Source organism: Anoplopoma fimbria, chromosome 6, assembly GCF_027596085.1.
Source record: "Anoplopoma fimbria isolate UVic2021 breed Golden Eagle Sablefish chromosome 6, Afim_UVic_2022, whole genome shotgun sequence".
Classification (NCBI taxonomy): domain Eukaryota; kingdom Metazoa; phylum Chordata; class Actinopteri; order Perciformes; family Anoplopomatidae; genus Anoplopoma; species Anoplopoma fimbria.
The window spans coordinates 15632814-15655502 of record NC_072454.1 but is presented as its reverse complement, the minus strand read 5'-3'; the positions used below and the strand labels follow the sequence as shown (position 1 = coordinate 15655502).

Here is a 22689-nt window from a genome sequence, read left to right as displayed (position 1 = left end):
AGTGATGCATGTTATAAACAACACAAATTACTTATGCAGTGAGTACTGACTTAATATTCCCAAATCAAATGCCACTATCAAGGAGAAAGGCAAGCAGAGAGCCACCTATGTCCATGCTGACAGGTGGGCTGGGCACTATGAAGTCGCTGCTGTGAGGATGTGGGATATCTATAACAGAACAACTGTGTAGCTTTTACTTGGAACCCCAAAACAGGTGGGATCTTGACGGGATAGAGGCAATCAGTCGCCATCAATCCCTGTCTTCTAACTCCAGCTGGTGTGACACCTACTGTTGCCCTTGCCCGATGGGTGGTCATCTTTCTGCCTCAATCAAAGGTGACACACGTCAACGCAATCCGCATACATTGAAAGAGCAAGCTGTTCAAAAAGCAGATTGTGATCAATGTATGAAATGGCAAAGCTGACGAAAAATGGTGACCAGATGTGTCTCCAGGGGAAGACTTTGCTGCAGTGCATTCATTAAGTCCAAGATTACCAGAATACCAGCATGATGCCTCGTCCCTGTCCTTGTGAATAACATGCTTCCCACTTTCCATCAAGGAATAAATTCCCTGAGTTTTTCCCCTTAAGAACATTAGCAGAGAGATGCATCCTTGCAGTTCCAGATGGTTTGTGTTCCTAGCTTCACCTGTGTGGTTTGGTTAAGATGCAAAACTATTCATTTTAGAATTTCAGTGTTTTACATTCCATATGTAATGTGTAATATGGAATTTAGAGCAAACTAGAATATGTCAAAACAGTTTTTTTTATTTATTTAATTGTCTACAGGAGTGTGACAAAGCCATTTAAGAAGCATCTTTAGAGTATTTATACTTAATGCTGAGTTTGACAGCTTACAACAAACAAACAGCTGACTGAAAGACCGTCAAAGTGCACACGAAAAAGTAGGCTCTAGATAGTTTGCACATGTGGCAAAGAGTTCACTGATATGATATGTTCATTGGTTCAAATCTCTAATGTCTCTCTTGTCTTTTCACCTGCAGATGGTCTACCTGCTCTGTCCTTCTCCATCAGCTCCTTGACCTTGATTGGCATGTTGGCAGTGATCACTTACACGGTGAGTTGGAACCTTTAGACAAGTTGTTGATGTTGTTTTGTTTGTTTGTTAAGTTGTGCTATATCTGCACAGTAATAAAGGAGAATCATCCAATGGGATGTCATCCAAAAAATGCTAGCCCAGTAGCTCAATATGACCTCTGCTTTTTGAGATATATAATTTGTTTTGAAGTTTAAAGATAGACTGAAATGGGATTTTGCAGTTGGTGTCATGTTTGTTAAACATTATTGGAACTGCATTGCTGTTACTTAAAAGTTTTTGTTGGTGGAAGTGGACTCCCATCTTCTCGGTTAAGATATACCTGGTGATGGAGTGGTCTTTCAGTATTAGTAATGCCTTGTGATTTTAGAGCTCTGGCATTTAATTGCTCAAATTACTCAGACCGCTGTCATTCAGACTTTTGCATGATTTATTTGCACCGTTCACTGGCTTATCAACCACTTATCAGCTGTCTATATTTATATATATATATCTACCTCAGTGTCCATTAATATATGCCTTTATTTTTATTGCCTCAGCATTCTGCAGTTATTCCTTTTTTTAATAGATAGATAGATTAAATATTGACTAGGCTGTAAAACTTGTTAATGCTGTCCATTTTTCATAGCCGTTATCTTGGGAACTAGACTGTTAATATTCCCTGGAGGTGGCACTGGTGTCAGGGCGGGAGTAACACAAAGCAGTGGCTGTGGAAAAAAAAAATACAAAAGATAATACTACTTGGGTATCAACCCAGGGAGTGAGAGTAAAACTGACAGCCAACCCCAATCTATCCAGTTTCTGTTGAGCTCAAAGAATCCTAGTTGACAAATCACACAACAATTGAATGTGGAGCTCTTAATGAATAATACACAACCCAGTCAAGTATGTTGTAGAACCAATCTCGCCTTAGGACATATAATCCATCTCTGCTAGGATAGTATCCACCCTTCTTTCACTTTGCTTCCCACGGTCATCTAAAGACTGGATAATTACAGAGTGCATTTTCGGTATGGAAGTATGCTCAGATTCGCACTGACCCCACGTTGATATTGACTCTGAATGCCCTGTGGAAATCCAAACTCCCAGTGGTTCTTTGTTTTTGATGTTTTTGATGCAGCCAATGAAAGAAATCGGGCCTTTGGGCGACGACAGCAGCTGCCCCTCCCTCTTTAATTCTCTCAGACACAAATGCAGACGCTCTGGTCTCTTATCTCACTTGTCATCCTTTTCATCTACTTTATTTGCTCTCTCTTCTGAGTTCAAGCTGCTAAACTCTACTTGGTGTCAACCTACACATATTCGCAAAGAGCTGTGTGATTTATCCTTCTTTAGCACGTGTTACTATTAAGCCTGATTAACTTAATGGAATCTAAGTGACAGCTCCCATAAGCAGCGGAAATGTTGTCCAGGACTCCTGCTAATTTATCACTACTCTTTGTGCAGAACTAGCCATCCAGCCTTAATGCAAACAACGTCGTGATGTAAACAGTATATACCACTGCAGGCTGGTGCACTTAAAATAAATACAAAGTGGGGCAAGTTATAGCTTTTACTGCTTTTTTGGCCTTTTTATGGCACACTCTCTTATATAAACACAAATTGAAACGGAGACACCTTGCCAAAGCGAATAGGCACTTTTTGTGTGTGCAGCTTTCAGCTAAACTTAAAGCAATGGTTTCAACAGATCAAATGCTGTTGCTATGGGTAAAAAATGTAATAATCAGTAAATTCACCACCAATGCTGCATTTAGTATGCTTTCTGTTAAGGTCTTGTAAGTCCTGTAACTACAGTAAATCAAATACAGCTCAAAATGTATTAATTTTTCATTTTTATACTAACATACTGTGGGTGTTATCGTAATGCTAACTTACTCTAAAGCCAACTGTTTAAATCTCCATATTTTCATCTCTGCATTGTAAAATAAGAAATAAACAAGGGATGAAAAGTGAATTAAAGTATATAGAAATGTTTTTATTTTGTATATGTCATTTGATCATGATTAGATGTAAAGGCCTATTTACCCTGTGTACCCAGGCTACCCTGTGGTACCTTGTGTATAGTTGAAATAAGAGATTATACCTGTAGAAAAACTCAGCAAGTTAATCAAAAATACTAACTAGCTTTACGTTGGATTTGAGAAGAATAGTCATAGTAACTTTACACTCAAGCAGTCACTTTTTAATGGTGTGGATTTTATTCAATAATGCAAATCTATAATAATGATGAATTTCCTGGAATGTTTGCACATACATATTCCCTCTATATTATCTCCCACTCTGTTTGATCGTACTCACCAGTGATGACATGAGACCGATCAGGCCGGTCTTAAATCTCATGCATCATCTGAAGTCCTTTGACTTCATTTAAAAGCTAGGCTAGCATATTGACTTATGACTCTCATGGCTCTGTTTTGCTCTCGACCTACCTTTCTCTTGCTCTTAAATTGTCGGTGATAGGATGCTGAGGCTGAACCAAAGTTGAGAAGATTAATGTCTGTTGATCTAATCACAGGCCCTGAGATTGACCTGGGCAGATGGGGTGTCTGAGTGAATCAGAGGGGTGTCTCTACTTACCTTAGGATTTATCTATATCTATATCTTCTATTTAAATTTGACTTTAAAATTAATATTTATTTACCAATTTTTAACTGAAGTTTAAAGTTTAGAGCTCTGTAATTGGATTTTGAATAAAACATGGCATTTTTTTAGTCTAGGTTTTGTTTTTGCACTTTCAAAAAGCAAAATACTTACCAATTAAAGGGAAGAACTACATAAAAGGAGCATGATTAGGGCTTTCTATTAAAGTGTATATACCTATGAAGCAAGCAAAAAAACTAACATATGGTGATACTTATTAAGGCAGCAGATACTGATGTAGCCTTACCAAGCACACCATAACTATAGGTGTAATTACAGCCCCAAGCCAATCCAGGCATATGGCCATGTCCACATTAACCCGTTTTCACTCGTTTTCAAATGAAAACGGGGTTTTAAGATCTCCGTCCACACATGCATTTCAGCATCGTTTTCGAAATGATGTGCGTCCAGACTTGCTCCCCTGAAAACGAATATCACGTGACTATTCACGTACACTGGGCATGCGCATGCCGGTGTAAACAGGAAGTACATTGGTTGCTTGGTTACAGATAATACGATTACACTACTCTTGATACTTGTCGTGCTTGATACTTAAGAACTTCCTCTAAAATCTTCCTCCATAAATTCAAACAGACACATTTCGTGGAAGTTTTTAGAAGTTTTATTTTTCAAGCTTAGTTACAACACTGCAGGTCTAACTCTATCTCTCCCACACAGACAGCACATGTACTTTAAATGAACAGTCATTACACGAGGTTTACTAGATTATGGGTCCATACATTTGGTCAACACAAGTACGTCATTAGTCCGTTCTGTAGGGCTGATAACGCCGCGGGACACGCCTCTCTAATCGCTCCATAACAGCTGATTACAGCTGAAGCCAAAGAACCATGAACCCCCTCCGGGTTGCCATGGGTCACCTGTGCTCCCCTGGGCCCTAAGTCCCTACATGTTTGAACGTCGTAAACATTTGTAATAAATACCACATTCTCCATGTTGAATTAACCTGGTAGTCGATCGGTATCAAGGCTGTTGTTGTTGTTCTCTTACGGAAAGGGGTCACGTGGTAAGGGGGTGACGAATCAGGGAATGACACGTCATAACTGCTAAGAACCAATCAAATAGCGAACGCCGGTGCCTACGTCATCGTTTTCGGACTTCTTCGTTTTCAGTCATCCACACTATCAGGAAAACGCGGCGTTTTCAAACTTCTCCGTCCTCGGGAGCGTTTTCAAACTTATTCGTTTTCGGTGCCCTAAAACGCTGTGTAGTGTGGACGCTCGGTGCAAACGCAGAAAAAGATATGCGGATTCATTTGAAAACGGGTTAGTGAGGACGTGGCCATAGTGTTGGCTAAATAGACCTGATCAAAATCCGATCCTTTCAAAGGATCCTTTCATTTCAAAATAACTTGTTTAATGTTTCATTCACACATAACTTCAGGCATAAAAACATATCATAAAGCACTATTTACACCTCACTGGGATTATTTGAAAATCATTTCAAGCATGAAAGTAATATTATCGGGGTCATCATAGGGTGAGTGATTAAAGTGGCTGAAAGTATGAGCTGCTTTCTTCATTGACCACTGTCAAATCAGAGTATTCCTTATTTTTATTACTACATTTTCGGCACTATAAGCTTTCATCTTTAAACTGTATAACAGCAAATTAAAGTGTGCAAGATCCAGCAGCCCCTGGACAAATCAAAAACGCAGGAGAAGCTGAGCGTTCTTGTGGAGCCGCTGGAAGGATATGACAGAAAACTCAAGTTGGATGCTCAGTCATACAACAATGATGAAGCAGGCCTGCACGAAAACAAATTTTACAAATCAGAATCCAGTTCCCTAAAGCCTGATACCCATCATATCTGTTGCATCATCTAATCACAGAAGGTGAACATGGAAGAGTCAGATATGTGAATGTTAATAAATGAGCAATACATCAGTCTGCTTGAAAACAAAATACATTCTCAAAGCTAAATTGTAGAATATAGTATAAATATATACTGTATTTCATGGGCATTCATATGTTGCCCCTATATGTACAGGAGACTAGTAAAGGCCAACAGGGCCTGCACTATGTATGAGTCACTGTGTTTCATTTTGATTTGCCCGAACTAGATTTAAATATATTTAAATATCACTTAATTATTTAAATACAAATGTGTTACCATACAGTGTTCACTTGATCGTACCACTTTGCCAGTAGTGACCCCCATTAGAATAACAATTAAAGCCTTCGGAATAGAGGAAGCAACCCCTCTACTCTTGGATGTGGAGAGGAGAAATACCTAACCCACTCAGTTACTTTTTCATCTGAAATGATCTTCATGACATTGTTGGGACTGAATGTAAGCCGTCTGTACATTTTCTTTTTCCCCTCAAAAAGCATTTTTTTCAGTTTGAGAAAATGTGAATATCAACAATTGTTATGCAGAGGTAGAGTGAACATAAAAGATACATTAGAACAAACTAGAAAAATGAATTATTTAGGCAGGGCTACATATGCAACCAAGCAATTTACAGCACCTAGCCCAACATATTATGACAAAATAGCAGATGTCTGAGGATGGAACAAAGAGGATATAGCATTGAGCCTTAATGCCAAACATAACTATCAAACCGTTAGTTCAGCTCTGTACTGCTGTTGCTGTGGAGGACATCCTCCTTTCAGCTTTGGACTACGAGAACAATGTGCTAGGTCTAGCAACAGAAAGATTTTAATAAGCAAGCAGTCATAGATCTGTCCCCTCAACATTCTTAGCGATCCCAGACACACTATCATTTTTACAACTGACTCTTTCATAGGTTTTTTTTAGTACCTTAGTATCAAACATGGCAAAATGGTCAATATTTTAAAGTGAAGTACCAATATCTGTATGACACGAACCAAATGGATCCATAACTGAGTGTAAAGCGAAGGATGGTTTTCAGTGCTACAGCCTTGTTTTGTTGGCTGAGATTGTGTAGTTTGTGTCACCCTTAATTAACTAGCATGTGACTGAGCTGAGTGGTGGCATCTGATGTTTGGGGAATCTCCTCAAATATGAAAAAAGGAAAATGTTGTGGAGGGTTTTGAGTTAAGGTGGTTTTTTTTGTATAACTTTTTAAAGCCTAACACAAAACACACTTAAGGAAATAAGGAACATTTTGTTTGACTTCCTATTAAACACCTTACAATATCAGGGACAACAACTGGCATCTCTTTATTTTAAATTCCTCAAAATAGAAGTACATTTTTAGTCAATTCCCTTTGTGTACAGACTTTTTAATCTGGATTAAAGAAAAATACAGGAAGCACACAATGATTACAAAATTACAAAACCAAAATTATAGCCATAACCAGAATTTCTGGGTGGAGGACGTGTGATTTCATGACCCTTATGACCCCCAATCCCCCTTTCATTTAAGGTGCTTAGAGCTTGTTTTGCTTAACGCTTGGACCAGCCAAATGTCCTATTCATCAAATGGCATTAGTGAAACCAGCATATGTGGCATTATTGCCAAACTTGCAGGATTAATTGGAATCTGTTAAATTTTATATCTTGAAATGCAGATTAGCCTGGTTCAAATCTGTTAAACTATCTAAAAGCCAACTTGTACCGTATTTTCCGCACTATAGGGCGCACTGGATTATAAGGCGCACTGTCAATGAATGGTCTATTTTCGATCTTTTTTCATATATAAGGCGCACCGGACTATAAGGCAAACTTCCTCCACTTCCGTACCATTGATTCATTAATGTTGAATTATCTCGCAGCTGCTCTATTCCCATGTTCTCCTGCGTGACTGACAGCCTTGAGTTTGAAGTCCGCGTCGTAAGCGTGTCTCTTGACAGGAGCCATGTTGGGTCCTTATACACACACACTGTAATATTATGGTGAAGCACAGTATGTATTACTCCGCGACGCTCCTGACTACGGTGGCCGTGATGCTGCTGCGGTGCGGCTTTGTAGTTTACCAAAGTCGTACTAAAACATTTTGACAGAGCGCCGTGTACCACACAAAATCGCTTCGAGGTCAGTAAGCACAACCAGAATTAATCCATATATAAGGCGCTCCGGATTATAAGGCGCACTGTCGTTTTTTGAGAAAATTAAAGGCTTTTAAGTGCGCCTTATAGTGCGGAAAATACGGTACACAGAGAATGTAGTGGAGGCTCCTCCTCCCTCCCTCCCTCCACCCTCCCTTTTGGCTCCACCATCACAAGTATAAAGAGCAACAAAGAGGAGTCTTGTGTCAGAGGCCCATGTCCACCTAGTTGTCCCTCTTCCCGCCCAGCAGTCACTGAAAGATTCAGCCAGTAACTCCCCCCTCAATCAACACACACATCCAGTCAGTAACACCCCCATCCACCCTGCTCCAAGCTATTTCTGGTAATTATTGACAACAGTGGGTTTTAAAATAACTTTAATGATCATGCATGATTATGTGCAAGCTAAAAATGTACACTCCAGCAGTGGAGCACCTGTGTTTTTTCTTTTTCTTTTATATTTCCCCCATGTAGATGCACATCTGAGGGAAGAAAAAAATGTTTCTCATGGGATCTAGGACAGGTTTTCCTTTTATGAGTGTGTTTGATATTCGGGACATGCTCCGGCCTTAAGAGCCCCATGATTCATTGCAGGAGGCGACATTCGCCCGTAGCAGAGATCCACAGCAGAGACTAATAATAGTCTAGCCTGACTTAGTATCCCATGCGACTCTCTTAATGCTACCTAACACTCAGAAACTAGTAAAAGTTGTTTTAGAAAAAATATAGGCTCTGACGTTTCCCCACTTGAAAAATAGAATAAATTTGACAGAGCCTTTTGACAGAGCTGAAAGTATCTTTGCACCGAAGTCCCCTTTGTTTTATTATGAACCCATAAAATGGCACTTCTCCAAGTTGGGTAGGGTGAGGCAGCACAGGGAGAGCAAGAGAGCGTCGTCCTGTTGCTGTTATTATCACTTTTATTGATTGGACTGTTTCCTGGTATCAGCGATGTCCCTCATTTTTAATTAAAGTTCAAACGGAGATTGAAGCCCTCTGATAGATGAAAATGTCTTTTGAGTTGTGTGCTCATATTCTCTCTCTCTGTCTCTCTTTGCTGACAGTGTGTGTGTGTGTGTGTGTGTGTGTGTGTGTGTGTGTGTGTGTGTGTGTGTGTGTGTGTGTGTGTGTGTGTGTGTGTGTGTGTGTGTGTGTGTGTGTGTGTGTGTGAATGTGTGTGTGTGTGTTCGTGTGTCTTCCTGTATGTCTGGCTATCATTTTTTATTATTCATACAATGTATGCATTTCTTAAAGAAAATAAAAGTTGATTTGTGTTCATTTCAGTTCATGTCATTTAATATTGATGACACCTTGAAGCCCCCTCTTCTAACCCAGATTTTTCTCTCAAAAATTCTACTTGTACAAATTGTATTAAATCCTGGATAGAGGATGGTGCTATCACATGGGGGCACTGTTAAGCTGCAAATTGCTTCACAGTGATATGAGGCAGTGATATCCACACAAAATGGTTGCAGCAAATTCACCAATAAACCTCAGCACAATTATAGATTCCACCATTTTAATCTTTTTTCCGCCAAGAAAAATGACGCCCGGGAGGCCAGAAACTATATGATACGCTGGGTGTGTTTTCTCATACATTTGACTGTTTCCCACTGTGACGGCTTGTCATCAGGCAGGTGTGTGTATGTGTGGGTGGATGCATGTGCCATATGTGCCATTCCACTCTGACAATTAATGTGTGATTATAATGGAAGTTTTGCGTTTGTCTTCCAGGCATACGGAATGTCTGTGCTGCCTTTGAATCTGATAAAAGGCACACGGAGCGTGGTGTATGAACGCCTGTCCAACACAGAGGACATTGATGATGTTGAGCATCAGATAGAAAAGCTGAAATCCAAGGTTGGTCTCACCACATTACACACAGCACTGGGACTATGCTTTCTGCAATATTTGACATTACCCCATGGTGCAGATTATCTACACGTCATGTAATAACTTAATAGAACAAAACCCAGAAGTGGAAAAAATGGATCATCTACAAATGAATTAACAACATGTTTATTAATAAAACTATTAGAATACTTGCCGTTTCCTTTTTACACTGTCGGGCAAATTCGCAAAGAATGGATTGGGGCGGCTGACAGCATTATGACTTGCCATCACCTGCAACTGCTCGATTTGTCTCAACTCTCCCGATTCATTAAGATATTGCACTTATGATAGTTAAGCGCAAATATGCCCATGAAGTTTGCAGCTGAGGGGCACTTTGTCCACAGAGTATAAATGTTGTCTTTGCACCAAGAACACAGTAGGAAGAAAAATTGTAGAGAAGAAAAGAAAAAATGACATTTTCAGACTGAATGCTACCGGTCCTAATCAACAAGGTGCAGAGGCATTCTTAAAAAGTTCAGGCAAGGAATTTAAACAGAGTCTGTCAGTGATGTTGGTGTTTGACACCTTCAGACTGTACAAGAAGATGACTTGATATAAATCAGAGGACAAAAGATCACGACATGCATCCCTTATAAATACACTTCAGTCACCAGCAACTCTAAGAAGATGCTAATAATTTTACAGAATCTACATGCTCTGATTAACGCTGATCTTTGTTAATTGGACTGTTTTTAAAATGAGGCTCTTTTGCATTGATTAATATTAAATATTAACATCCTAAATAATTCAAATATGTGCACACAGCATACGAGCACTGAGAAACTATTTACTTGTCGGCACATTTATGTGTTCATTTTTATATTTTACGGTGCTTTGAGAAAATGTCTTTTTGTCTTATTTGTGCAGCTTTAGTGGCGGCAATAGCTGCTCAATCCTGTTGTGATTTCACCCCTGAGTATAATCAGTCGTCGTCCCCCATTATGGACGGACCGTATTGTCCTTATCAACCAACCCCTTAAATGCAGGCAGCACAAACAGGGAAACACAAATAAAGACAATGTGAAGCTGAACATAAAAGACAAGTGCATTTGTCTTTCCTCCTCTATATATTTAGTGAACACTAGGTATGGCTGTAATAAAGATCACATTCAGAGCAGATTACAAAGACAAAGTGCAGCTAGTGGCTAACCTGGTAGATCAAGCACCCCATGAGCTAAGTTCTGCTCGTTTTGGCCTGGGTTTGAACCCGGGTCCCTCTGCTGCATGTCATCCTCTATTTTCCTCCTTTCCTGTCTATCTTATTATGTATCTAATAATAGCAATAAAAGCCAACCCCCCCCAAAAGAAGAATAGTTGTCGATATTCTAAATGCGTAATTAATACTTTGATTTAAGATTTTATTTTCAGAGACGGAGGGTAGACAAATATGGCACCATATAAGAGTGATAATTATTTACTGGGAGATTAGTTGGAGCACAATCTTTTTATGCGTCATATATCTACACATTGGCATAATAACTCTATCAAGAAAAGTAATTATTGTTAATTCATATTTCACAGTCACTGTAAGTAACTTACATTTTTGTGAAATCCATGCTGTTTACTTTAACTACCCTGACATTCCTTTTAACTTTGCCATTTAACCAGTGGACATACATGCATATGTGTATTTCTTGACTTTTGTTGTTTGTCTCGTCAGTGTAAAGATGGACGTCCCCTCTCTTCAAGGGACAGACACAACTTGCTGGAGCTGGAGGGCAAACTGCAGGTCCTTCAGCGCAGGGGGAGACACCTGGAAATTGCAGAGAGCAACTGCTGCACTAAAGTGGGCAGCGCTCTCAGACCTTTCAAGGTGAGTCTGCATTATGTAATTGGCTCCCATTCACAAAAGTAAATTTATGTCCGATATGGACGGTATTGATTGCTTAGCCAAATCCTTTCAATGTCTGTATATTGCAAGCAATCTTCCAGATTTAGAATTTGTGTTCGGTCTTTGGTTTAATTGATTTTTGAGCTGATGCAGGTTATGGCTGCACATTTAAAACAGCTAATTGTGTTTTTTTATTTATTTAAAAGATGTGTAATTTAAGAACTTTTGTTTAGTATCATGTCTTTGTTCATTTTTGCCAGCTTCAACATCTTCCCCCTCAACAGTTTCTTTGTGCTCAAGTTCTTATCCGGACTGCTCTAGATTTACTTTTAGTTCTACTTTACACATCCCTTATATTTACACGATTCCCACGGGTAGACTCTTCACCTAATTTACTCTGAAGTCTCTCAGGGAGTCGCACATTTCTCAGGCAGGATGTCATGGTTCCCCAGGGGTAAACCACAGCAACCACAAACTTCTGTTTGATTTTACTTTGTTGGGTTGGGAAACCAATTCTTGGACCTCATTTAAGCAATTTCAATATCATTGTTCCCATATTTAAATGAGCGAAAAGTGGTTGGGAAGGGAGATGGGTTATAACATCACTTGTATAAAATAAAAAGCAGTCCTTGTAGTCAGTCTGACATAAATAGCATAGCATTTTAGGGATTTCCAAAAAATACTTAATTGTAATTTGAGAGGCTGTCTTTACCAGTATGGTTTAAATGTGTTGTGGGTGGGCCAGTTATTCTCCCAAACCTTTAAACAACCTTTATTGAACTACAGATTTGTTAACACCTCAGCACAGAAAACACAGTAGAGCCAAATGGCCACCATAATGATCCAGTGCAATACTCTCCACACCCTCCTATTCATGTTCTATTTTACCCAAACCTCATGCATATCTAGGTGCATAGTAAACATGGATGTACATTGCATTTATGTATACAGTATAGCAAGCTTGCTTGACATTGCCTTATTTTCCGTTCTTATGCACACTCAAAATATTTTTTCTCAAATTGTCTGTGATAAGGACAGGACAAGACCAAACCTATTTCTCCTAGTTCAGATTTTGCTTTCCCACTGCTATTCATTTTCCAGTATTTTACTGCACGGCAGGCATGCACAAACAGTTTAAACCAGTGTCTGTAACAGTTTGTCTTTAACCAAGGGGGTTGCTGCTAATGACAGTCCCCAGACTCAAATTTAAACTGTAATGAGTTGGGAGATTTATTTACTGTATGCTCAGGCACTGGTGTAGAGTGATAAGCCAAATGATTGTGATTTCTCCAGAGCAGCTACACCACTGTCTCTTAAACACATGCTGTCCTTTTTATATCAATTCTGGTGGTGGGAGAAAAATGACTCATTGAGCATGCGGATATCCACAGTGAAAGATTGCTTGGACCTCACAAAATGTAGTTACAGTGTTTTGATGGATCATAAAAATGTTAAAAAAGCATTTTTTTTAAGCAGAACTGTTTAGTTAAGTTATGTATAATGTCATTCTCTTTGTTAAAATTATGCTTTGTCACCTTTTGTTTAAGATATGAAAATAATATCATGATTCATGATTTAAAATACTTTTTTTTTGACAAAGTTAAACTCTCTTCTTGTTGCTTTTGTTTTTGTTGGATTGGGTGATAAGGGCAGTTTAATCAGTACAGTTCAATTTCCTCACTTTGTAAGTTGTTGTTTATATCAAGCCCATTTCAACAATGAAGACAAAAAAGTGTGTTGATTATCAGCTTCTTGATTGTAATTGATGCTTTTCAACAATCATTGAGACATTACATCAAAGGATTTTTGGTCAAAGCTAATTTGATTGAATGATTGAGTTTTTATACCGTGCTATAACTCACTGCAACATAATATATTTTAATAGCACTTTATATTTTACCATATGTGTTCGCCTGCACTTTTATCACTATGGCTGGTGAAATATATTGTGTTATATATTCGAGCTTTGAAGGCCCACTTGAAGGCGAGCAGTTTATAGGGTTTATTGCCTTTTTGGCTGCCATCCACCTTCTGCCTCCCTGGTTGCAACCTCCCTCCTCTGTCTGGGCCGTGCCATTGCTTCCCCCATCACCCCAGGCATCACTGCCAAATTGTGGCTGGCCAAGCCATATGGTCTCTCCTTGACAAAAGACATGACGGAAAGGTTATATTTTCTGACCCTGTAGATACCTTAATAAACACACCTTTCCTTAAGTGCGGTTCAGTCATGGGGTTCACTATGCATGCAGATCCCCCCTTGGGTTGTTGTTACATATCACTGTTTAGTAATGTAATGTTTTGATTTTTTTTTTTCAGATAATACTGGGCATTTTCTTCATCCTGGTTGCACTGCTGTTCACTGTTGCCTTGTTCATTTCAAAGTAAGTCATAATATGTGCTGTAGCTCCATAATTCTTAAGGCAGTCAATGTGAAAAAAAAATGGAGAGTGTAGTTCTTTCTATATATATATATCATTTTTGTGTCAGTATTTATTAATGTGTTATACTGGAAATATATCATTTTTTCTGTGTGTTTCAGTTTGGATAAAGCTCTCCACTCTGCAGGCATCAGCTCTGGGTTCATAATCTTTGGCACCAACCTAACCAATCCTCTGAATGAACTACTATTAGCCCTTCAACCCGTGAGTATCCTCTCATCTTTCATGACAAAAAGAGGATTACCCTCAATTAGGATGTGCTTAAAGCCATATTTTCTTGTTTCCATCATCATTAACCTAAATTAAGCATAGTTTAAACTGTTTAAAACTTGAAATGTATGTGCTTCAATATACTGCAGGTGGTCTTTGAAATAATACAAATCAACAAAAGCAGCTATATACACTTGATGAGCCATATGGCCTTAAATGTTATATAGCAGTTACTTTTTTTTAAACGTGGTCCGATAGGCACCACTTACACTTTACCAAAGGCGGTAAGATTACAAACAGGGAAATTATTCCCACATGAATCATACTCACTAGTGCTTTTTGCACAATGTAATGTTCCAAGGGAGAAGGCCTGAGATAAATTACAAGCACAGTTGGCACAATAGATATTGAATAGGAAGAATAAAGGACAGTTGCTTCTCCGAAATGATTACCTAAGAAAATGAACAAAGACAGTAATTAACACGTTTGGGACACAGCCTTGCAAAAATATGCATTGAATAGCTGGCACAACCGGGTTTATTTATGAACCAGCTGTTGATCTGATTCTGAAAACCACTCATTTACAAGGCAATGCACAATGATGCAAGAGTCATCATTCATTTAATTGTAAAAAATCAGGTTACCTCTGAAAACTACAAAGGATGGATAACATAAGGAAAACCCTGCAGCACAATACAGTCTAATACAACAGCCCTGCCTACTTTCCTTTGTCAGTGATAATGATCATGATATGCTCAACTCAACATCACCAGGCTCTCTGGAGCTTACCAAACCAAATTGAGTTTTTTAAGACTAAATAGTATTTTTTTACAGAATTATTGAATGATTGATTTATAAAACTTTTTTAAACAAATGTTAAACCTTGAGACACTCCTCAGGAGGAGCTTTCATTGTGCATCCAATCAGGTTCCGTTATATACCTTTCCCTTCCTCTTTCTGTGACATTTAATATATTTTTGATTTAAATGTGATATTGTCTGAAGTTATGAGCCAAAAATGATTCACTATCACATGGAAGCATTTTTATCTTTTAAAAAAAACAAAAACCACATGAGATACACACATACGATCAAGACCATTGCTTCCCTCATTGCTGCAGTTCTGGACACTCTGTTACACTTAGTATTCAACAGCAGAATTTAGAGGGGAAAAAAATGACTGACAGCTCAGAGCATTTAAGAATTGCTTCATAGATGGTGGCATTGATTAAATGTCTACGGCCAGTGTTTGGATGTATGACCTTGATATTTAAGGAATTAAATCTGAACATTACAGGTTGCTAAACATAATATATATATATATATATATTTTTTTTTTTTTTTTTAATGTTTGTATATACAGTATATACATGCACTGTGATTTTATGTCTAGACTACATCTACGAATAAGCTATTTCCTGATTGTTAGGAAAAGTGTAGGAATACAGTTGTTGGTGCTCAACAGTTTTGTGTCTAAATGCACTGCACAGTGACCAGCTAGATTTGCTTAAGATTGATTGGGCTATACTAAGTGGTATTGATGATAGTTGGTCATTAACAGCTCAAAGCAACTTTGAGAGGAAACCAGCCTAAATGTTTGGCCTTTATATCTGTATGTGAGGGATGTTGCTGTCCTCTGTCCTTGGCATCATAGGTTTTTCCATTGGATTACATCCTGATCACAGTCATCACCATGTACTTTGTAATCACCTCCATGGCTGGCATTCGCAACATGGGCATCTGGTTCTTCTGGATAAGGGTAAGCAAAGACACTACTTCTATGTTATCTTTCAAACTCTGCAAATACCACAATATTAAAATGAATACTAACAATATCAACATTTTCTTGTATTTCAGCTGTACAAAATCCGACCTAAGAGAACTCGCCCCCAGGCCCTTCTCTTCCTCTGTATGATTCTTCTCTTGATTGTCCTTCACACCAGCTACATGATCTACAGCCTAGCCCCACAATATGTCATGTATGGCAGCCAGAAATATCTTGTACAGGTGAGAAACAATGTATATTCCCTCATGTTTCTGGTCTGCTCTGAGGACGGGGCTCTAATGGTGGCAGTGTTGGTCAGTCAGTGGGTTCAAACCACTCCAGTTCAGCTGGGTGCCGGTAGCAGTGTGGTCTCTGTGGGCTTGTAGCAAGGCTGTCAAACTCATGTTCCTTTTGAGTTATGTCTGTATTATATACAGCTATTACTGTGTAGATCTGTTGTTTGACAGTATACCGTCTGTGTACTCTGAGGTAGCTCTTCTCCCTCTCTCTCCTTCTAAAAATCCTTTAAACAGCATAATTGAAATGAACCACACAGTGTTGTTTTTGCTGAAACCTGAGAGAAAATAATGAGAGAAAATAACCAGCTCTACAATATATGACTCACGGGGTAAACATGGCTTATTCCTCTCTGCTGCTGTCTGTTCTCTAACAGGATTTTAATACATTCAGTGTCATTTATACCAGCCTAGCATATATATGTGTAGCCTGTATGTATTTAATTATCTTTTTTAAGTGAAAGTAATCCTTAAATGAATGTAAATTATATTCTAATCATCTATTGTTTGGATTTACTGGAAACTAAGAATCCTCTGTTAGGATCTGAATTGTGTCTGTTTATTTCATTAATCAATGACTAAGCTCAGGCATAATCTGGAACCAAACCTGCCTGGTGATTGTTTTCTGTTATTTTATAATTTTTGAGTAAAAGGCTGCTGCTGTTGGGTGAAATTCTAGTATTATGGATGTCCAGAGATAGTGATTTCATGCTCCTTCTTGTCAAGCCATACTGTACTGCATGAAGTAGTTCATATTGTTTCTTTACTAAACAGATACATGCCTCTTGTGTTTTTTGATCAGAGTCCGATGCCCTCAGCTGGTTCTACATCTGGGAATGCTACTTTTGGCACCACAAAGACCTGTGATGCTGATGCGCCTGAGGGTAAGTCTGTCATCTCTGCTAGCACAGTAAGGTAGCACTGGCCCAACAGTGAGATGTTGGAAGAACTTACAACACATCATCAAATATTTATTCCTCGCATGTCAAGTCTATACTAGAAGAAAGGAAGGACAGTGTACAACCCAGTCACTACGTGTAGAACACTGTTCAGTAATCTTTATCACAATTTATTATTCATTAGGGGGAATAATACCAGTGAAAAACATTTACTAATGCAGTATATGTGGTCTCTTGCTGTCTCCATGCCAACACCTATTACAGTAAATCAGCCATGAAAACACAAATGTGTGAATATACATCATATCAGTGAGCTTTATCACAATCATTAATTCATTTACCAGACTTTCAGGTAAGGCTCTTACTTGAAAAGTAAGACTTATATGGAGTGGATATGATGAAATTGTCATATTTGGTTATAAAGCTAGAGTTTGTTTTAAGTCTAGCTATCCATCTACCTATATTTTTAAATATTATATAGTATGTTCTAATAAATTAATCTCTTGACTGTCCCAGTCTAAGATCATTGTGTTATTGTTTAGTTAATCATATCTAGGAATACAAGTATGTTATGGGCCATTGAAAAATATTTTCTTACTCAGGACTACATACAGTGGGGGAAATAATTATTTGATCCCTTGCCGATTTTGTAAGTTTGCCCACTGACAAAGAAATGAACAATCTATAATTGTTATGGTAGGTTTATTTTAACATTAAGAGACAGAATATAAAAAAAAATAAAAATCCAGAAAATCACATTATATAAAAGTTATAAATTGATTTGCATTTGATCGAGTGAAATAAGTATTTGATCCCCTAACAAAACATGACTCAGTACTTGGTGGAGAACCGTTGTTGGCAAGCACAGAGGTCAGACGCTTCTTGTAGTTGGTCACCAGGTTTGAGCACATCTCAGGAGGGATTTTGGTCCACTCCTCTTTGCAGATCTTCTCCAAATCCTGAAGGTTTCGAGGCTGTCGCTTGGCAACTCTAAGCTTCAGCTCCCTCCACAGATTTTCTATGGGATTAAGGTCCGGAGACTGGCTAGGCCACTCCATGACCTTAATGTGCTTCTTCTTGAGCCACTCCTTTGTTGCCTTGGCCGTATGTTTTGGGTCATTGTCGTGCTGGAAGACCCATCCACGACCCATTTTCAGTGTCCTGGCTGAGGGAAGGAGGTTGTCGCCCAAGATTTCACGGTACATGGCCCCGTCCATCCTCCCCTCGATGCGGTGAAGTCGTCCTGTCCCCTTAGCAGAGAAACACCCCCAAAGCATAATGTTTCCACCTCCATGCTTGACGGTGGGGATGGTGTTCTTGGGGTTATAATCAGCATTTCTCTTCCTCCAAACACGGCGAGTTGAGTTGATGCCAAATAGCTCGATTTTGGTCTCATCTGACCACATTACCTTCTCCCAAGCCTTCTCTGAATCATTCAGGTGTTCATTGGCAAACTTCAGACGGGCCTGTACATGTGCCTTCTTGAGCAGGGGGACCTTGCAGGCGCTGCAGGATTTTAATCCATTACGGCGTAGTGTGTTACCAATGGTTTTCTTGGTGACTGTGGTCCCAGCTGTCTTGAGATCATTAACAAGTTCCTCCCGCGTAGTTCTGGGCTGATCCCTCACCTTTCTCATGATCATCGATACCCCACGAGGCGAGATCTTGCGTGGAGCCCCAGACCGAGGGCGATTGATGGTCATTTTGTGTTTCTTCCATTTCCGAATAATCGCACCAACAGTGGTCTCCTTCTCACCAAGCTGCTTTCCGATGGTCTTGTAGCCCATTCCAGCCTTGTGCATGTCTACATTCTTTGCCCCGACGTCCTTAGACAGCTCTTTGGTCTTGCCCATGGTGGAGAAGTTGGAATCTGATTGATTGATTCTGTGGACAGGTGTCTTTTATACAGGTAATGAATTGAGACAGATGTCTTTCATACAGGTAACGAGTTGAGATTCAGAGTACTTTCTTAAAGTGAAAGGACTAATCTAACCGGTATGTGGGAGCCAGAATGCTTGCTGGTTGGTAGGGGCTCAAATACTTATTTCACTCGATCAAATGCAAATCAATTTATAACTTTTATATAATGTGATTTTCTGGATTATTTTTTTTATATTCTGTCTCTCACTGTTAAAATAAACCTACCATAACAATTATAGATCGTTCATTTCTTTGTCAGTGGGCAAACTTACAAAATCGTCAAGGGATCAAATAATTATTTCCCCCACTGTATGTTTTTACTTTATTTTGGTTGGTTACATTTAAAGAGCAAAACTTTTGCACTCCAGTAGGACAACAGGTGCGTAGAAGAATACCTTAGGTAGACAATATATAACAAAAAACTCCCGCACACTGTCTTCTTCACTTGCGTATAAATATATTTTAGTTACAATGTTTCGGTACGTAGACCTTCATCAGGTTATTTCTTTGGTTACATTTAAAAATATATATATTTTCTGAGACAGCTATAGTAAATGTGGTGAAACCCTCCAAAAAACTGCAAGCATTTTCTCAATGGAGTGCATTTATATAGAGATGGACTTTAAAATGACTTTTTTATATAAATGTCACTTGAGGATTACATTACAGTCATTTAGCAAACGCTTTTATCCAAAGCGACTTACAGGAAGTGTATTCAACATAGGTATTCAAGAGAACTACTAGTCACCAGAAGTCATAAGTGCATCTCCTTTCTTAAACAAGCATCTAAGAGCATAAACCAGAGCAAAAGTATAGTGCAGAAGCAAATTGCTACGGAAACAATAATTGCAACAAACTAATACGAATACAATAAGTGCTACAAACTAATTCGAATAGGATAAGTGCAGTAAACGAATACGAATACAATAAGTGCAACGAACTAATACGAATACAATAAGTGCTACGAGGAAGGCTCAGGGTAGTGCTTCTTGAAGAGGTGAGTTTTCAGCCTGCGCCGAAAGATGGGCAGCGACTCTGCTGTCCTGACGTCAGTGGGGAGTTCATTCCACCACTGAGGGGCCAGGACAGAAAAAAGCTGTGACCGGGTCGATCGGCCGTGGTCGGGCGGGGGTGTAGGGCTTGACCAAGGCCTGGAGATAGGAAGGAGCTGTTCCTTTCACTGCCCTGTAGGCTAGCACCAGAGTCTTAAACTGGATGCGAGCTCTTACAGGGAGCCAGTGTAGGGAACGGAGAAGGGAAGTTGTGTGGGAGAACTTGGGGCGATTGAACACCAGACGTGCTGCAGCTTTCTAGACAAGCTCCAGAGGTCTGATGGCCGACGCCGGGGCTCCAGCAAGTAGTGAGTTGCAGTAGTCCAGGCGGGAGATGACCAGAGCCTGGATGAGCACCTGCGCCGTGTCCTCAGTGAGGAAGGGGCGAATCCTCCTGATGTTGTAGAGGAGGAATCTGCAGGAGCGTGTGACCGATGCAATGTTTGCTGAGAACGACAGTTGGTCGTCCAGGGTCACACCCAGATTCCTCACAGTCCGAGTTGGCGTCACCACGGCATCATCAATGGTGATGGACAGGTCTCGGTGCGGGCAACCCTTCCCCGGGAGGAACAGTAGCTCGGTTTTGTCTAGGTTGAGGATGAGTTGTATGTATGTTTGTAGCATAATAGTCAATAATATTATTTATAGCATCTTTGGGTTCCATGTTGTCTGACGAGTTCTCTACAGTGGGTCAGCTCCTGTAAAGAGGTTCCCTATACTGTCTCACATTGCCATTAAGATAAGCATGTGAGTGTGGATCTGATGCTGCAGGAAAAGTTGGAATGACAATGAGGTGTAAACCTGAATACAGCAAAGATGTTAGAGATAGCCATTACTGACTTGGTTTTCATGAATAATTTTCACTTTATCAAACATTACTGAAAATGCATCAAGTCAGAGTAAGACTGGCAGAAAAGGGAAAAGATAAAGCAGAGGGCAGGAGAGCAACTGCAGAGATTAAAGGCAATATATTGTTTGTTGACAGTAATCTGATGTGTAGACACACTTTCTGTTGGTAGGCCGAACCGTTTCTATACATTGTAGCATACAGGCCAAAATTCATTTTTGAATAACATTGCTGTTGAATCAATGTTATCTGGTTATCATATTAGTGAAGTTGAAGTTCTAGTATAGGAAGAGGTGGCATACTGTAGGTAGTAGATATTGCTGCACATGTTTTTTCACAAAGTCTTCAAGGTTGGAAAAAATACTGTTATTGAATAGATTGCACTGAGTCTACTTTATGCCTCAATTCAGAGCACTGCAATGCATATTTAAAGCCACATTCTATGACACACCATTTGTTAAGGAGTTTTTCACTTTGAAAATGTTGTCCTATAATATGATAATGAACTTTACTTATACAGCACCTTTCAAAACGGAGTTAGTGCAAAGTGCTTTACATGGTTAAAACAGGAAAACACTCCAGAACAAAAAAAACATTTCAGGACTACAATGAAATAAAATCAGGCAATTACAACAATACCAGTTGACATGGAAATAAAATACCCAAAAGTTATATATCGAGATAGAAGGCAGTTATATTGAAAATATGAGACATGTTGAAAGTAAGACGGATTGCTTACATTAATAAAAAGCTTTTAATGAAAAGATAAGTTTGGGACATAATTTAAATATGTTACTGTTACTTTAGGTTTCATTAAAGTAGAATTTTCTTATAGAGGTACCTCCTAGAATCTACAGTATACAGAAGCAGGTTTTGATGTGTTCATAGTTTCTGTTTCAGACACACAGTGAGTGGACTGCACAGTCAGTGTCACCAGAACAGATTAATTAACTACGTCACAAAATTGTCTTGTATTTAGTCATTTAAAAAAATGCTGTAAATCAATCACACATAAATTACAAAGACATACTGATTGGATACTGATTGTTATTGTTATATTTGAAAGGAGAATATGTATTCGGTAGTGTGTGTGTGTGTGTGTGTGTGTGTGTGTGTGTGTGTGTGTGTGTGTGTGTGTGTGTGTGTGTGTGTGTGTGTGTGTGTGTGTGTGTGTGTGTGTGTGTGTGTGTGTGTGTGTGTGTGCACGTGCACCTCTGTGTCTGTCTACAGCTAATCTTGCATATTACTGCATTCATCAGCATAATATTTTTGTGCTCATTAATGACTGTATGATCAAGGACCTCTCGTGGTTCAAGTGATTCCCACTTCTTGAAAAAACAGATATTATTGACAACATATTTTATTGACTGTTTTATACCGACATTGATTGCTGACTCTTCACTACTCCTATCCGGCCAATAGTGGCTGCAACTTCTTTCTTATGGACCTTTTTTTCTGCTAGAGATTATGAATTGTTCCTGTCTTGATTTGCATGCTTAGGTAAGACTATTGCATGTACGTATGTATGTATGTATGTATGTATGTATGCTATCACTTAGCAAATGACAAACTGACCCTAGTGCCAACTACAGGGGAGCATGTTTTCTCATGTTGGTAGGAAGCTAGTAAGCAGTTAGCTGTAGCCAGCATAGCATACAGCTGCATAGATTAAAATTACAGTGTATCTGTTGCGTGAGACGTGCAAGTGAAAAACATGTCTGGTACGCTTATAATCTAGATGGGGGCACTTGTGGTTTGTATTTATTCAGTCAAACATTGCAGCAGTGGTCGTTACAGACACATTGGCAAAGATCTTCACTCTACTCAGGGGGAAAAAAAAAAGCCAC

The 22689-nt window shown here is 39.1% G+C and overlaps 1 protein-coding gene across 1 annotated transcript in view; it reads left to right on the top strand.

Annotated features, from left to right (window-relative positions):
- The window catches only part of lmbrd1 (LMBR1 domain containing 1), a 59020-nt gene that overhangs the window by 25201 nt on the left and 11130 nt on the right, over nt 1–22689 (top strand). Inside the window, exons 7-14 of the mRNA XM_054600228.1 lie at nt 1005–1078; nt 9427–9552; nt 11246–11398; nt 13733–13797; nt 13956–14058; nt 15718–15822; nt 15921–16070; nt 16927–17008. Of these exons, the coding sequence (XP_054456203.1) occupies nt 1005–1078; nt 9427–9552; nt 11246–11398; nt 13733–13797; nt 13956–14058; nt 15718–15822; nt 15921–16070; nt 16927–17008 (858 nt within the window). The remainder of the gene's footprint in view (nt 1–1004; nt 1079–9426; nt 9553–11245; nt 11399–13732; nt 13798–13955; nt 14059–15717; nt 15823–15920; nt 16071–16926; nt 17009–22689) is intronic.